The sequence below is a fragment of the Sturnira hondurensis genome, unplaced genomic scaffold (assembly GCF_014824575.4).
Source record: "Sturnira hondurensis isolate 20B ecotype Veracruz unplaced genomic scaffold, ASM1482457v3 Scaffold0021354, whole genome shotgun sequence".
Classification (NCBI taxonomy): Eukaryota; Metazoa; Chordata; class Mammalia; order Chiroptera; family Phyllostomidae; genus Sturnira; species Sturnira hondurensis.
Genome location: NW_028093985.1, coordinates 2,940,803 through 2,957,785, shown reverse-complemented (window position 1 = coordinate 2,957,785; position 16,983 = coordinate 2,940,803). Strand labels below are relative to the sequence as shown.

At 40.4% G+C, this 16,983-nt stretch overlaps 1 protein-coding gene across 6 annotated transcripts in view; it reads left to right on the top strand.

Annotated features, from left to right (window-relative positions):
• Positions 1–349: 349 nt before the first annotated feature.
• The window catches only part of FAM169A (family with sequence similarity 169 member A), a 58,235-nt gene continuing 41,601 nt past the window's right edge, over positions 350–16,983 (top strand). The window contains exon 1 of one of the 6 annotated variants that reach the window (XM_037032222.1): positions 350–472. Coding sequence is in view for 1 of the 6 variants with exons in the window: in XM_037032218.1 (XP_036888113.1) it covers positions 1,599–1,691 (93 nt within the window). In the remaining 5 variants the exon portion in view is untranslated. Of the gene's footprint in view, positions 490–615; positions 690–1,151; positions 1,285–1,472; positions 1,692–7,014; positions 7,032–16,983 lie in introns of those variants that run through there. The other 5 variants (XM_037032220.1, XM_037032221.1, XM_037032219.1 and 2 more) reach the window with 5 other exon arrangements.

Sequence of the window (16,983 nt, the reverse complement as noted above, 5' to 3'; positions counted from 1 at the left end):
TTATGGGCAACTAGAGTTAAAAAAGCCTATTTGATTTTTTTTAAAAAAACCCCGCATCTAATAAACCTTTAACCACCAGTATTCTTTGAAGTAAATTCGTTAAAGACTGTTATTGTGATTGCTAAATATTTCCGAGAAAAGAAAGAAGCAATTTCAATGTACTGGATGAGCTGAGTTTATTTTTCAGTTTATGCAGTATAAAAGGAAGTCTTAACATTTCTTACATACAATGCTCTTCCTCAATACATTCAAGAAACAATTTAAACCATGACATGCATTACTTTCGAGAAATCTAGCGTGCTTTAAATACTTCAGAGCTTATCTTCGGTCCGTAGGAGTGTTATTAGCTAAGGGCCCTGGGCACTAAGGCGGATGAAGAGAGCTGGGAGAGAAAGGGGAGGAAAGGAGGGTGGAGCCGGCGTCCTTCTGGGTCAGGGTTAGTTTGCTCGTACTAGATTCTGAACGAGAAAAGGTGAACACAGGAATTTGGTGGGTTCCTGGTATCTCAACATGGAAGTCCAGGCTCTCGGGCTTGCCCGGATTTTGAACGAGGCGCTGGACTTCCCTTCCCTTGCACCTTACTAGGTGGCCGTTGGTTTAGGAAGGAGGTGGCAGGGCGGAGGCCCGCGGTGCTCCGCACGGCCCTCCGCATCCCTGTCCGGAGACCGGGATGGTCTCGCCCACCTTGGGTAAATTTCCGGAGGGGCCGCACGGGGCCCGGGTGTGCAAACGGGATTCTGCGAATGCTGGCGTTAGAGGGGTAGCAAATTCAGCTTCGTAGTCCCTGCAGTTCACCCGCACCTATTTCTGTATCTAAGCCAAGGTCACTCTTTAATACTGAGCCATTACCCTGGGCAGGGGCGTCGCGCCGTGCCTTGTGGCTGCCGCACAAGGCTGCCGAGGCGGAGGTGGTGAGGTACGGCCCCCGGTTGGCGGATCCCGCACCTGCCCGGCGGCCAGACCCAGAAGGAGGCAGGGTAGCGTCCCAGACGCCGAGGAGGGGCCGCGCTGCGCGAGCGGGCGGGGGGATTCGCGGGGGGCGCGGCTGCAAAGGCTCGAGGCGCTGCGGCGCGAGTGCGTCACGCCGGCGGAGGGCTCGGTGGGCTGCGGCCGACCCGCGGACCAGGAGCCGGGCGTCGGGAGCGTAGGGGAGACGGCCGCATCCGCTCAGCTCGCCGCGAGCCGCGCGGCCCGGACCGGTTGGGGGTCGCCAGTGAGCAGTCACCGGCTCCATTCATTCCCGCGGCTCCGCCTCCTCTCCGGGGCTCCGCGGGCACGTCCGAGGTGAGTGTGCGGCCGGTCCCCGGCGGGGGGCCGCAGGCTGAGGCGGAGGCGGAGGCAGGCCCCGCGGGCCCCAGCCCCAGCCCCGCGCCCCAGCCCCGCGCCCCGTGGGGCGGCGACGCCAAGCCTCCGCGGAGGCCTTGGCCGCGGCGCAGGCCCACGCCCGCCGCCTCAGCCGGGGACGCGCGTCCAGCTGCCCGCGGCCAACCGGGTCCCCCGAGGGGCGTGTGGCGGGCCCCCAGGTGCGCACGCCTCCGCGTTGGCGCCACCATTTTGTGTGAGGGAATGCCTCCTTCTCCTTCCTTCTCTCGCCTCTGATGCGTTCCTTTCCCCGGCTGGGCTTGCAGACTCTTCTCGCCTCCACCGCTCCCCACCTGGAGCCTTTCCGCCGGCGGCGATTCCTCGGCTTGGTGAGAAGCCGACCTGGCCCGGTGTGGAACTTAAGCTTTTAGGCGCGGGTTCACCCACGGAGGTGGCCTCCAAAGATGCTCTGACCACCTCCCAGACCTTCAACTACTTTTGGAGTAGGTCTCGCCGAGATTCACTTCCAGAAGGCAGCTTACTGCAATTTTGTTCTCATTTTGAGCTTCCCATTATGCAGCTTTTCGAGGCCTGTGCCCCAGGAAATGGCTAGGTGAAGAAGCATTGGGTTGTGCGTGGCTCAGGAATCTGGCACACGTTTGCTCCCGTTGCTGCCCTTTGGGAGAAAGGATGAAGCATCATACTCGCTTTTCAGCTTCTGGGAATTGGTATGGGTACCTTACAAGGAGTAGGTTTTAGGATAACCACCTGATGCCCGCCCCTTCCCCGCTTTGGGAGATCCTTTCAAAACCTCAGTCGAAATGCTTATGTGTGAGCATTTTTGCGGGAGTTGGGGCCGCCGGGACAGGTTACCAAGAAAGGCTACGGGACTGAAAAGTTGTAATTACGCTTCTGAAGTGTTACACAGTTTGTCGTTTTTCAAGGTTCCTGAGAATTTGGTGATTTTCGTTTTAATTTATCTCGTAAATGTTTTCAATATCTAGTGGATTATACTCATGCCTTTTGTATTTTGTCACTGCATCACAGACAGGGATTAAAATCTGGAATGGTGGCTGTTGCATAATACACATATTTGGGCCCTGGAAGGAATTCACCAAAATGGGTCTGGGTTTGATGTGGAGTGTGTCATCTGCTTGCAGCTATTTATTTATTGCACGTAAGATGTACAGGTTATCTTTGCAAACTATATTTTGTTTTCTTTCTACAAGAAGGAAGATTTTTTAGTGACTTAATAGGGACCAGACTAAATTTGGGTGTTTTTTTTCCCCCTATAGGGCGTGAGGGGAGGGGAGATGAGATGTTGAGAGGAACCCGGGAAAAGTGTATTTGTGAAGGCTTTCAGTGCAAACGACGATAAAATATCAGTCTTGCAAGAAGCTTATAGTTGTCGTAGTGTATTCCTTTCAGAACTTGGAAATATCATATATTAGGAGCAACATTATCCTTCTACATGAGTGATTATAAGCTAAAATGCTTTACCTGTGGGTTTTAGATTTTAAAAAGTTCCAAATTAGTCTGACATTTGAGCTAGGATTTGAATCATTACAAATGGTGGCATCTCTCTAGTAAAGGTACAATATACATCAAACAAAGGCTGGAACTAATTTGGAGAAAACAAAAGTGTTTTATAATTAGATGCTTTTGAGTGTAGAATTTCAGTGTCACTCTTATTAAATTACTATAAACTTTTGGATTCGTTGAAGACTGTTCCACTAATTCTGTGAATGAGTGATTCCATATCATGTGCCATCCCTTACAGAAATGGTGTTCCTCTCATCGACATGTTCTGTGGGGAGAGTTATGGAGATGAAAGGGACCTCAGACACTGAGAAATGAGTCTTGTTTTGGGGAGTTGAAACAAAGATTGTCTGCTAGGGATCAAAGGTGCCCTGATTGGACCTGTCCCAGGTCCATGGAGAATAAGATTGGTTTTTCTAGCAAATTATTTACTGCTGAGTCAAACACAGTTCCTACATCATTGCATTGATTCTATTAATACACATGCCAGAGGCTCATCAAATTGGTACTGTTGTATTTAATTGAGTCTGGAAGGGATCTTGATGTAATTGTTATCTTTAAGGTAGCTTAAGATTTTGCACATTATTTTACCAGTGGTTGAGAAGTTGAAAAAAATCTCTAATATATTTATGCATTAGCTCCTACCTATCCTTTAAAAGCCTTATATGTGTTATATTTAGTTATCTGCCTAAAAATATGAACAGATTTACTTTTTAAAGGTAATGAGAACATAAGAGGATTGAGTATTGGGTAGAGGTTTAAAAATATCAAGGATTCTGAAGGAAGGACTGTTGGTTGGATAAGAAGGTAAACAAAACCTTCATGTTTCTTTCTAGTGCTAAGATTTTATGATTCTAAATTGAAAAAAGTAGTTGTGTGATGCATGAAGTAATTTAAAGTAAATTTAAAGTAATTTTCTTTTCACATACCATTAGACTTCTGACTCTTTGTATGTTTAACTCTGAAATTAAAGCTCTAAATTTGATATGCTTCATTGATAGTGAAGGTATTTCTCAGTTCTTTCCAACAACAACAATGAAGTCACTTAAGGTTGAATTTATTAAAGAAAAGATTCGATGACTTAAAAAGTATCAGGGAAAAGCTCACAATTTGCTAAAGACATCATACAATAGTTATTAGACTCATTAAATTTTATTTTGTTATTTATTTGCCTTTAGAGAGAAGGGAGGGAGAGAAAAGAGAGGAGAGAAACATTGACTGGTTGCCTCATGTATGTGCCTGAGTGGTGACCCAACTCGAAACCCAGGCAGTGTCCTGACTGGGAATCGAACTGGTGACTTTTTGCTTCATGGCTGGACATCCAACCACCTGAGCCACAATAGTCAGTTGGCATATGAGACCTTATACCAGGTTTATCTGCTCTGTAGGAGGGATCTACTCATCTAGCCCAACCTATTCTTTGGTCCAGAAACTTTGTGGCTTACCATATACTGTATTTTCCCATGTATAATGTGTTCCTGTGTGTAATGAGCAGCCACAGTTTTGTGCACATTATGCACGGGATTATTATACCGATAATTATATCCATGATATGTAATCATTATACCCATGTATAAGTGCATCCATATTTTTACCTGAAAAATTTGTGCAAACAAGTACGCATTATACACAGCAAAATATGGTACTTTGTTTTTGAAAAAAAGAGTTTAGTTATACTACCTGCTCCAATGAGTTGTTAGTTTTAGGCTACACCAAAGGTAGCTTTTATTTATTCATCAAACACTGAGCATCTGTTGTGTATCTGTTGTATGGAGTTTATAGTTTAGTGAAGGATTGTGGATAAATGTTAAAGATTCCATAAAATTGAAATGCGCAAAGATTTGTGTAAATATGAATTGGGAACAAATTCATATAGTAAATCGCATTTTTTAAAGAAGTCCAGGTTGCATGTAGGGGGACCCGTACTTTTATGGGTTGTGCAGAGGAGAGGGTTCAGTTGCTGAAAGAAACTGGGGAGGGAAAGGAACTAAGAAGTGGATGGAATTGGGAGAGAGTGTTGTCCAAGGAAGGAGGGGAACTATTAAGCTGTAGAAAGTGGTCAGTTGGGTCTGGTCTGTCATAAAATCAAGAGGGGTGAGAATGAAAATAATACATTGAGTTGCTGGTCAGGTCCCCAGTAGGGGGCGTATGACTGACTGCCACACATTGATGTTTCCCTCTCTTTCTCCCTCCCTGTCTAAAAATAAAAATAATAAAATCTAAAAAAAAAAAAAGAAAATAACCCATTGAATTTGGGAGTTGAGAGGTTATTGGGTATTGGAGGCCTGAAGAGGAGTAATGTCAGAATAGTGTTAAGGGAGGAATCCCTTTTAGGAATGAACAGGAGCAGAGAAAAAGGCAATAAATTAGACTTTTTGTTATACAATGATTGACAAATAAATGATACTAATAAGGAGTTTTGTAGTCTAAAGTCTTTGCACATGTTTTCACATGTGTGATATATGCCAGTGCTTCCAAGCTTGGATCAGGTCCTGATAGTCCAGATGAACTTACCCTGATTCTTAAATTCGCAGTAGTTGTTATTCAGAGGCAGTGTAATTCCACAATTCAGGCCAAATAGACATAACAGCCTTGAACCCTGGCTTTGCTGTTTTCAGCTGTCTGATTTTTAAAATAATTAATCTCTCTGGGCCCCAGTGTTCTTCCTCATTTGTCAAAGAGTACAGTTGACCCTTGAACAATGCAGGGGTTAGGGGTACCAACCCCTGTGCAGTTAAAAATCGGAGTATAACTTTTGACTCCTCTAAAACTCAGTTGCCCTTTGGTATCTGCTGGGGTGGGGTATCTGCTACCTTTTGGTACCACCTAGGATACCAAAACTTGCAGGTGCCTGAGTTCCCTGTATAAAATGGTGTGGAAAAATATATACAGTCAGCCCTACGCATCCTTGATTCCAAACTGCCAATTAAAAGTAGTATGAGTATTTATTGAAAAAAAGTAGATCCTCTTGTCCTGCTGCCTGTAGCTCAGTTAGTTGGAGCATGATCCTGTGGTCCAGGGGTTGTGGATTTGAGTCCAGGTGGGGCCACGTATGATCCCTAGTCTGGGGTGCTGTAGGGGAGGTGACCAATCGATGTTTCTCTCTTGCATCAATGTTTGTCTCTTCCCCTTCCTTTCTCCCTTCCCCTTTCTCTAAAAGCAATGAAAAAATGTCCTCAGGTGAGGATAAGAAGAAAATTAAAAAAGACACTGGGTCTTCTTAGTTCAGCCCGTGTTGTTCAAGGGTCTACTGTATCCTCATATACAGCCTGTCTGAAAATGTTGGCAGAATTAAGTGTGATGTTTCTAAAGGTAAGCTACTGTCATCATCAATGAAATTAGGATAATTTTTAGTGTCTAGCTCAGTGTTCCTCATCTTTTTCTTCATTTTATTATCTTCGCCCCACACCCACCCTTGTCGAACACTTTGTTGAGGTACATTTCAAAGCAGTAACTTTCCATTTTTCAGATGAGCTCTGATTTACTTTCCACTTGTCAGTTGGAGTTACTGCTCTGCAGGACGTAAGGTATAGCCACAGTGAGTTGGGTTGGTAGGATTCTAATTAAAAATTAAATAAACCTTTGGGGTTTGTTAGTGTATTAATGTAGGGGAAATAAATGTTTTTTGAAAAATTGAATATATTTCAAATAGCCTGTTTATAGCCTTTGGGGATCTCAGAGTAAGAACCTATCTTAATTTTAGCTCTGTTCCTGTATACTATTAATTATTTGTGCTCATGAGAGGGAAATATAGCTAAATTTAGCAAAAAAAGCAACCATATGTTAGAAGTCTTGATGTTTTACTTTGAATATAAAATAATCTAAAAGTACTTGAATTTAATTTCAAGGCCGAAGAGATTTAAATATTTCCTAAACCATGAAAGATGACATTGAAATGATTCTGAATAAATTTTGTTCAGAGAATATTTTTTGTATCTGAGCAGTATCGCAAAATGGCCAAAAAAAGCATAGTTTTATTTTATAAAGTGATTCATATGGTTTTATAGTTTCATATACAGATGCCCACTCATTGGCCCTCTCTGATACAGGCGTTGGCGGAGACAAGGAAAACTGTTGTGCCCGCAACTACAATAGGGCAGAGGTGGGTTTTTCTAGACCTGACTTGGGACGTGCCAGCTGGAGCTGACAGTACTCTGACCAGCTAGTTGGCTGGTTCGTTTTCATTCAGTGTAATTAATTTGTGGTTGGGATTTTTTGTTTGAAAGGCCCATTTCTTTTAACCTTTAGTGATACCCAGAGTGAGTCTAAGTTTTCGTCTGCATGTTTAGTCTGCAGGTGTTTGGAGGGTGGCTTTCCGGCCTCCCTTCCTCAGCAAGACCTCCCCTCGCTAATTTCAGTTTCTCCCCTTTATCTACTATACCATGGCTTTCAGATTCTTTGCCATCTGGTTGTTCTCCATTGAAGGCACTCCAGTTTCTCAGTGTGATTTTTCTTAAACTGTGCCCATCTGAATGGAATAAAAAACTGCGGATACTGTCTGACCCATGGATAGACAGTTCAGGGATACTTCTTCATTTCTGAGTTTTGACAGTTAGAACCCTAATAACAAAGTCGTATTTTGGGGTTATTTTGACTTAATCTAAAAAAAACTTGCTCATGGTTCATATCGAGTCTAGTATCTAAATTTCAAGGCTTTCTTTGTTTTTGTCCTTCAGCAATGGATAATTTAAAAAGTACAATGCAACTTAGTGGATTTCATTTTTTCTTTAGCTCTATTTTATGGTAATTTCTCAAATAATTATTGGTAGGCGTTTACTTTGTCAATGTTTATGTTTTTTATTTATTTTTAACTTTAAAACAACTGACTTTATTTATTGTGTAGTAACTACTTAACAGTTCTGAAGAAAATGGATTCTGGTGGTTAGAACAATCATCTAAAGTCTGAAGAGAGAATATTGTAAGATTTAGAAGCTCTAACTCCTAAGGAGTGACTGAAAAATATGGCTATTGTGTAATCAAATGCATCGTGGATTATACTGGCTTTTGTCCTGTCTTGGGAACCTGACCGCAGGTTAAACCCTTCGGAGGCAGACGGGCCAGGGTTAGGGCCAGGCTGCCGCTTACCAGCTGGGTGAGCTCACTGAACCTCTCCACCCCAAGGAAGGCTCCTGGTTGTGAGCATATGCTTGAGGAACCTAACCTGCTTCATAGGGTCGTTTTGAAGAATAAATGAGGTAATACTGTAGAGTGTCAAGCCTGCTGCAAGTTAAGTCAGCAATAAATGGTAGATTTTTGTCATCATAAAACATTCTGAGTTTTCAAAAATGATTTTAAATGGCCCTGGCCAATGTGGCTCAGTTGGTTGGAGCATCATCCTTTACACCAAAAGGCTGGTTTGATTCCTGGTCAGGGCACATGCTTAGATTGTGGGTTCAATCCCCTGTCGGCACAAATGGGAGGAAGCCAGTCAACATTTCTCTCTCTCCCTTCCTTTCTCTTTAAAATTAATGAACATTTAAAAAATTAAAAAAGATTATAAATGAATTGATGATATCACCTCTTTGTAAATTAAGACCTTTTTTCCTATCTTTCTTTAAGTAATCAAGTGTAGGCACATAAGTTATTAGGAGGTATGCCAGAGGTCTTTTGACTCACCCCTACTTTTTTGTATGTTTGGGAAAAAATTATTTGCATTTCCTTGGAATTCTGAGCCTGATATGATAGAAAGATGAAGAAAAGTAAGTCATATTTTCATGTGATAAGTAGTAAAAGAAGTATGTACAAGATACAAGGGTTTCTCAACTTGTCTGTCTCTTTTCAGTTCTTCCTATACACACTGTGTGTGTATCCTACACAGTAGGATAAATTGTCTTAAAGCATAGCCTTGAAAGTCTTTCCTGCTCAAGATCCTTAAATTGAATCCTACTTGAGAATCAAATAAAGTCCCAACTCTTTATTCTGTATTCTTGACTTTTTTAAAAAAATGAATTTATTGGGGTGACATTGGTTTGCAAAACCATACTGTTCTTGGCCTGTTATGTTCTGTCCTCTATTTTACTAGCATCCCTCCACTACCCTTTATACACTTCTGTCAGTTTTCTTGGGAAGTCTAACTAGTTGCCATTTTTGGTATGCTTTTTGGCTTCTGTTAAGCATATTCTTTCTTTCTAGAGGGCCTTCTCTATCTCTGCCTATTGAAAGACAATCATTACTGCTTTTCACCCAGCAGCAGAACATTACATGTCTTTCATCTGTGGCAACTCTTCCTCCCAACAACCTCCTAACAGTATGTGGTTTTATTTTTACAGACTTTTGTTCACATGTTCATTTATTTATTTGTTTAGTAAATATGTATTGCAGTCAGATAGGAAGGCAACTACTATCTCTTTATCTTTTGTTCCCCTGGGCCTGCTGCCAGTGGAAGGCAAGAAAAGAATTTTACTTTATCTGGGTGAGCAAACCTGCCTGAATTTGCAAGAGGGTTGCAAGAACAAGTGCATGGGCCATGGATGGAAATGCAGAACTGGAGACGCCCTGGAGGGAGAGGGCAATGGCCAGCCTGTGCTGCAGAGGCTGCTGGTTTTCCAGGTTGGGGTGAACTGGCAGGCACTGGCAACCCGTGGCTGCATTTCTTAGTGGTGTAGTGAAAATACTAGGGAATATTTCATAAACCTTATGTCACGGGTTGAAGCAGCAAGTTTTGTTTTTGCTTTTGTTTTGAATTAGATATATTTCCTTTCAAATGAAACATTAGTTTTTCTTCATAGTTCTAAAAGAGACAAACCTCTGTGATATTTTATGTTAAAGAAATCTGCAACAATGTGCATATTGATTTGGCTCCTGTTTTTAAAAATTGCCTGTACCCTTGAGGTTTACTATGCCAAACCCATGTTAACTTTAGTAAAGCACTGTAAAATCAGATCAAAGGAACCAGGTAAAAAATACAGAATTTTAGCCCTGGCCAGTGTGGCTCAGTTTGTTGGAACACCATCCAGTAGACCAAAATGTCATGGGTTTGATTTCCGGTCAGGGCATATACCAAATGGTCCTGGGTTGGAGCCCTGCAAGAGTCAACTGATTGATATTTCTTTCTCACGTCGATGTTTTTCTCTCCCTCTCTCTGTCCTGCCCTTCCCCTCTCTCTAAAATTAATAAGCCTGTCTTCAGATGAGGTTAAAAAAAGAATTTAAAATTGTCTAATGTTGAAATGAAGGACAAAGTTGTATGGTGTATTCATTTAAATAATTCTTTGGCTTTCCTGAGTATGTAAACTAACTGCTTCTGTGAGACTACAAACAGTATTCAGTAATCTGGATCATAAAGTACATACACCACTGTTGGCTCAGTGAGTGTTACTTAAAGACACGATTTTGATTTCTAGTTGGAATAAAAACAGGCTGCAGGTATGAACCCCATTTAACTTCTGCTCCATTACCCATAAACTTGTAGGCAGTCCTTAACCCTATGTAATCGAATCTTTTTCATTTACCAGAGGACTGAAAAGCTGATTTTTAAACGCCTGAGACTTGATGATTGTAACAGCTTGTTCAGTGGTTTCATTTTTGTTGTACTCAAAAACTCAGCTATAAGTGTGGAGGAGGATTAATTTAGGATTTAGGGCCTTATATAGGATAGGAGGGAGTGAAGAGTAAGAAGGTAGGATAAAGAAATCAGTTGAGCTGATGTAGTACAGGGACTAGGTTAGTTAGGGAAGGAATTGATGTTAGGGAGAAAAGAGAAGAATCATAATGAGGTTCAGAAACAGGCTTTTTTATGTGCAAGGTTGATAGCATTGACAATTATGTTGCCTGGATACCTAACCTATTTTCGGTGGTGGGGAAATAATCAGGACAGGTAGGATCATGACTTGGATTGGTTGAGATCATTATTTTTTCTCTTAAGAACTTTTTCAGCTCTAAAATTCCCGTATTTTCTTAATAATCTGTATTATTTTTTTCCGTTACTATTTAGTCCTCTTATACCTCCCCCGCCCCAGCAATCACCAACCTGTTGCCCAAGAGTCCTTTTTCCTTTTTGTTCAATCCCTCCAGCGCCTCACTAGCTGTCATCTTTTCCCCATCTATGAGTCTGTCTTTGTTTTGTTAGTTCAGTTTGTTCATTAGATTCTACATATAAGTGAGATCATATGGTATTTGTCTTTCTCTGACTGGCTTATTTCACTTAGCATAATGTTCTCCTGGTCCATCCGCACTGTTGCAAAGGGTAAAAAAAAAATTTTTATGATCGAGCAAAATTCCATTGTGTAAATATCCCCTGGTTGTTTTAACCACTCGTCTCTTGATGGGTATATTTTTTAATCTTCCCTTTTCTCTAAAACCCTAAATAATAGCAATGAGGTATAAGAATCTTGAAATAATTTCGGAACTAAAGTTATAAAACATGTTCCCCCTTTTTAAGAGTATGGTTGACATGTAGTAATTACCATTAAATAGAGAAGCACAATAACAGGAATTATTTTTCTAATTCTTACATTTTCTTATTAAGAGTAGTTATTCTTTCAAATAGTTACATAATTTCTCAGAAAAAATGAAACTATTGAAAGGTGGCTGTCAGCTGGTGGGCATCTTACGGGCATCTTATGTAAGAGATCAGAGTATCATGTTTTTACACACGTTACTCAGGGTCAGTGAGCATACCCTTTGCTTAACTTACAATTTTTTCTCTTCCTTTTTCTTTTTTTGTTGTTGTTCGAGTACAGTTGTCTCCATTTCCCCCCACTACTCTTCTCCACCTCATGTTTAATTTATAAATTAATTTGGACACTTTTTACACCTCATTGACCATTCTACGTACATTTTTTGATGAGTTAGCTCATTGAAGGCAACATTAAGCTTTCTCATTCATGCAGAATCTAGTTAGGTCTTTGGTTTATCTCATGGCAGAGCATAAAGTACTTGACAAAATTTGACCTGACAGCTTTACTGTTATGTGACAAGATGAGAAGCTTAAAAATAAAAAGGGGGGAAGTGAGTGATTTATCAGAGCAACCTATATTTTTCTCCAGAATCTTACCAGCCTTCTCTGGCTTCTCTAAACTGTGGCAAAATGACCACAGGCGTAGTAATTTATGCACTCTTAAGTTAACCGATATTTTAAAAAAGAAATAATTACAAATATTTAGGGGTGAAAAGGTCCTTAGAATTATCCCGTCCAGTTGAATCACATTACCAATGAGAATACAGGAGCCTAAAAAGGGTAAGTAACTTGCCCAGGGCCAGAGAGCTTACACACTCAGTCACGGGGCTGACCCAGGGACCAAGGTCATACGGCTCCAGTTTCAGTGCTCTTCTTGTGATATGTGAGTAGAATACTTAAAAGTTGATTCTTATAATGTTTTAGGAAAGGAAATTTCATAGAACCATGATAAACACTGTGATACTTGATTTTACAAATTGAGTAAAATAATTAATTGGAGGGTATGTATGCTTGTTTAGATACATACCTTTCTAGCCCCACTAGTGGTATGACCTTGGTCAAGTCTTTTCATCTGCAAAAGTCCACTTTTTCATCTATAGGATATGGCTGATAAAAGTACTTTATTATATATATATTATGTGCAACAATCTCTTTAAAGTCCGATATATGGTCACTTCTCAGTAAATGTTTGCTGCTTGCTGTTACTGATTTATAATTTCTAATTTTTTCATCTTCCTTTAAATACAAATAGGTGATTATTTTGCCAATAAATTGAGCATGGAGAGTGACTAGTAATAGAACTAATGGATTTAAAAACAGATTTGTAAAAAATATTTTAGAAGGGGCATTGTGTGTATGTCTAAGCCTTTGAAATTAGGGAAATATTTTTAAATTTTGTGTTAAAAATGTGATGCTATAGTTGTCTTTAAACTGTAGTCACAAAACACAACTTCTAAGTGAAGTATTTTTGTCCCTAGTAATGCTCCTTTATACAAATTTCAGAGTATTTAAATTATTGGACTTCAGGACCACAGGATTTGGTTTCATTTTGTGTATATACATATATATCTGAATGATCTTTTACAGCTAATAAAAATAAGCCCAGAAGCGATTATTTTTCTGTGAAAAACATCAATCTAAGAAGGTTTAAGAATGAAAGATAATGAATTTCTGTTTCACTCTTTAATTAATTTAGTTATATTCTATTTGCCTATTATCTGTAGTCGTTTGTCTTATGGTAAGCAATCCCATATGGATAGTACAGTGTTTTCTAGTGTGCTGACATATACTACTGGTGATTTAGGAGAGTTTTATTTTGTTTTTTTAATCCTCAGGGTTATTGATTTTAGAGAGAGAATAAGGGAGGGAAAGAGAGGAAAAGAAACATTGATGTGATAGAGAAACATTGATCAGTTGCCTCTCACATGTGCCTCTCAACTGGGCAACTTACCCACAACCTAGGCATGTGCCCTGACCAGGAATTGAACCTGCAACCTTTTGGCATACAGGACAATGCTGCAACCAGTTGAGCTAGGAGAGATTTTTAATTGGTATTCAGGTGAGCATTTAAATTATGATACTTAGAAATCATAATGCTGATTAGGGAAAAGTATAATACGTGGTATTTGTGGTTTCATAGATTTTGTAGTTTCAGATGAATACAGTGTTTCTAAAAAAGTAGGTCGAGATTCTGATACATGCTACAGCATGGATGAAGCTTGAAACCATTATGTTCATGAAATAAGCCAGACGTAAAAAGGAAATTACTGTGATTCCATTTACGAGGTTCCTAGAATGAACAAATGTATAGACACAGAAAGTAAAATGGTGGTTAGCAAGGGCAAGGGGAGAGACCAGTGGGGAGCTCTTGCTCAGTGGGTACACAGTTCTGGAAAGGGAGAGTGAAGGGTGAAGGCTGTACACTAGTGTGGATGTATATACAGCGACTGAATTGTAAACTTAGAAGTGGTTAAAGTGGTACATTTTATGTGTATATTTTACCAAATTAAAAACGGGGGGATGGGATGAGAGGTATGTGTTCAAAAAAGTAAATTGAGAAAAAATACTACGTAGTGGTAATAGACATTTGACCACTGGGGAACATGTTGATGGTGGTATGAAGGTAATTGAGGTTCAGCTACAGTAGGGTAAAGGGAAGATGAATGGCGTAACTTGCAGGGGTGCCTTATGGCATCTCTGGGCCACACTGGAAGAAGAGGAGTCGTCTTGGGCCACACATTAAATATATAAACACTAATGAAAACTGATGAGGGAAAAAAGGTTTAAGTAAATTTAGAATTTTATGTTGGGCCACGTTCATAGCCATCCTAGGTTGTGAGTTGGACACCCCTGCTAGGGAGACCTGGCTCGTGGTCTTGTCTCACTGCCACAGACTAGCATTTTATTTGAAGATCCTTTTCTAAGGTGTAACATCTTATTTACATAAGCTTCTGGTTGATTTCTGTTGAAATTCATAGTTTTACTCTTCTTTTATGAGTTACCTGGAAATCTTTGTGGTATTGCTTTCATAATAGTTTCCCAATTTTTTCTTGCTTTCTCCTTTTTTTAGACATTCATATTTACTAACACATGGGCTGTTTTTATGTGTTCTATTTCTAGGCTTTGATTTTTAAAATAAAATAGTAAATTTGATTGAAAATATACATATTTGTATAAAATCAGGTTCCCAGTCATAAACATCAAGTTTTTTTTTAATTTAAAAAATTTTTAAAAATATTTTTAATTGATTGTGATATTACAGTTTTTGCAATTTTCCCTCCTCTTTCCCCCCTCCACACTTCTGCCCCAACCCTCTAGCATTTCCCCCTCCCTTAGTTCATGTCCGTGGGTTGTACATACAAGTTCTTTGAGTCCTCTGTTTCCCATACCATATTTTATTTCTCCCCATCTACCCTTGTGTCTACTAATTATGCTTATTCTGCCCTGTACCTTTTCCCTCCTATTCCTCCCTTCCCCCTCCCCACTGAAATCCCTCTGTGTGATGTCCATTTCTCTGATTCTGTTCCTGTTCTGGTTATTTGCTTAGTTTTTATTCTCATTGTTTTTCTTTTCTTTTAGGCTCATTTGTTGATAGTCGTGAGTTTGTTGTTATTTTGGGGTTCATATTTTTGATCTGCTTTTTCTTAAAGATAAGTCCCTTTAACATTTCATATAATAATGGCTTGGTGATGATGAACTCCTTTAACTTGACTTTATCTGGGAAGTACTTTATCTGCCTTTCCATTCTAAATGAAAGCTTTGCTAGATAGAGCAATCTTGGATGTAGATCCTTGCCTTTCATGACTTCTGACACTTCTTTCCAGCCCCTTTTTGCTTGTAAGGTCTTTTTTGAGAAATCAGCTGATGGTCTAATGGGAACTCCTTTGTAGGTAACTCTCTCCTTTCCTCTTGCTGCTTTTAGGATTCTCTCTTTATATTTAATCTTGGGTAACTTAAAATGATGACGTGTCTTGGTGTGTTCCTCTTTGGGTCCAACTTCTTTGGGACTCTCTGAGCTTCCTGGACTTCCTGAAAGTCTATTTCCTTCCCCAGATTGGGGAAGTTTTCCTTCATTATTTGTTCAAATAAGTTTTTGATTTCTCGGTCTTCCTCTTCTCCTGGCACCCTATAATTCAGATATTGGAATGTTTCAGGTTGCCCGAGAGGTTATAAGAGTCTCTTCACTTTTTCAAATTATTTTTTCTTCATTTTGTTTTGGTTGGATGTTTATTTTTTCCTTTTGTTCCAAGTCATTGCTTTGAGTCCTTCCTGTCACTGTTGGTTCCTAAAACATTCTGCTTTATTTCACTTCGGGTATCCTTCATTTGTTTTTTCATTTTTCAAACAAGCTCAGTGAGATCTGTGAGCATTTTTATTACCAGGGCTTTAAATTCTCCACCAGGTAGGTTGGCGATCTCCTTCTCACCTAGCTCTCTTTCTGAGGCTCTACTCTGTTCTTTCATTTGGGCCATATTTCTTTGTCTTGGCACAGCTGATGGCACAGACCGTACGTTTATTTTTTACATATTCTTAAACATTTTTTATTGATTTTTTTTAGACAAGAGAGTGGGGAACAAGATGGGGAGAGAGAGAAAGAAAAACATTGATGTGAGAAACATCAATTAGTTGTCTCCTGTATGCACCCTGACCAGGGATCCAAACCACAACCTAGGCATGTGCCCTCACCAGGAGTCAAACCTGCAGCCTTTTGTACTGGACGAGGCTCCAACCAACTGAGCCACTGGGCCAGTGTGATCATATGTTTATTTTTTATTTAACTTTGTATCATGGAAATTTTTAAGACTGCACAAATCAGAATCCTTTCCATGATACATCTGGTTGCTGTCTCTCTTAAGTGTCCTATTTTTTCTTTGTTACCTAAGAATACTTGAGCAATGCCTAGCGAGAGCTCATGGGAAGTCACCAGAACCAGAACACTTTTCAAAGCACGGCCCCTCCCTTCGGGCCTTTCTCTCCGGGTGAACCCATTAAAGGGCACCGTGCCCTTATCGCCAGGGCTCCTGCTGGCTTCTCTGGGATCAGCTGCCCTACTGCAGTGGTTGCCTCACAGTGCCCATCTCTGCCGCCTCGGATTTGGGGATCTGAACAACTATCGTCATCCCATTGGCTATTTGGGTTGAGGAAGCACATGTCCTTTATCTTTCAGAGCTAAAGAGTTCAGCCTTTCATTAATTAGGAAAAATTTTGTTCAGACTCTGAGTAAACAGTTGAAGTAAAAACTGAAGTGAAAAGCAGCCAGCCATTTTTTTCCTTTTCTTGGGTTATTTCAAGCCTTACTCCATATCAAGGGTTTTCTAAGAACAGCTCAGATAAAGTTAGGGCCCTGCTACTCAGAGCAAGGAGGCCTTCAGTTACGAGACTCACTCAAGTTCACCCAGTGTATAGTGGGAACTGGTGGGGCACAGTGGGCCCTCGCTTGTACCTAGCATCAGTTTCAAGTCTGCTGATGGCCCTGGGTGGGCTTTTTCAGAATCCTGCTGCACTGTGCAAAGTAAATTTCAACGTTAAGAAACATCCACACTGGTGGAGAATTTTTGTAAGAGTTTATTTGAGCACTGAGGATAGTGGTAGGGAGCAGGATCTCAAATGAGCCAAGTGTCTTTTAATTTACATTAGTTTCCACTCTTTTCTTTAAACTCCATGCTATATATTTATTGAAGAAACTAGGTTATTTTAAATTTGACATACTTGTCAAATGGCTTGACTAGATTTGGGTGTGATGTT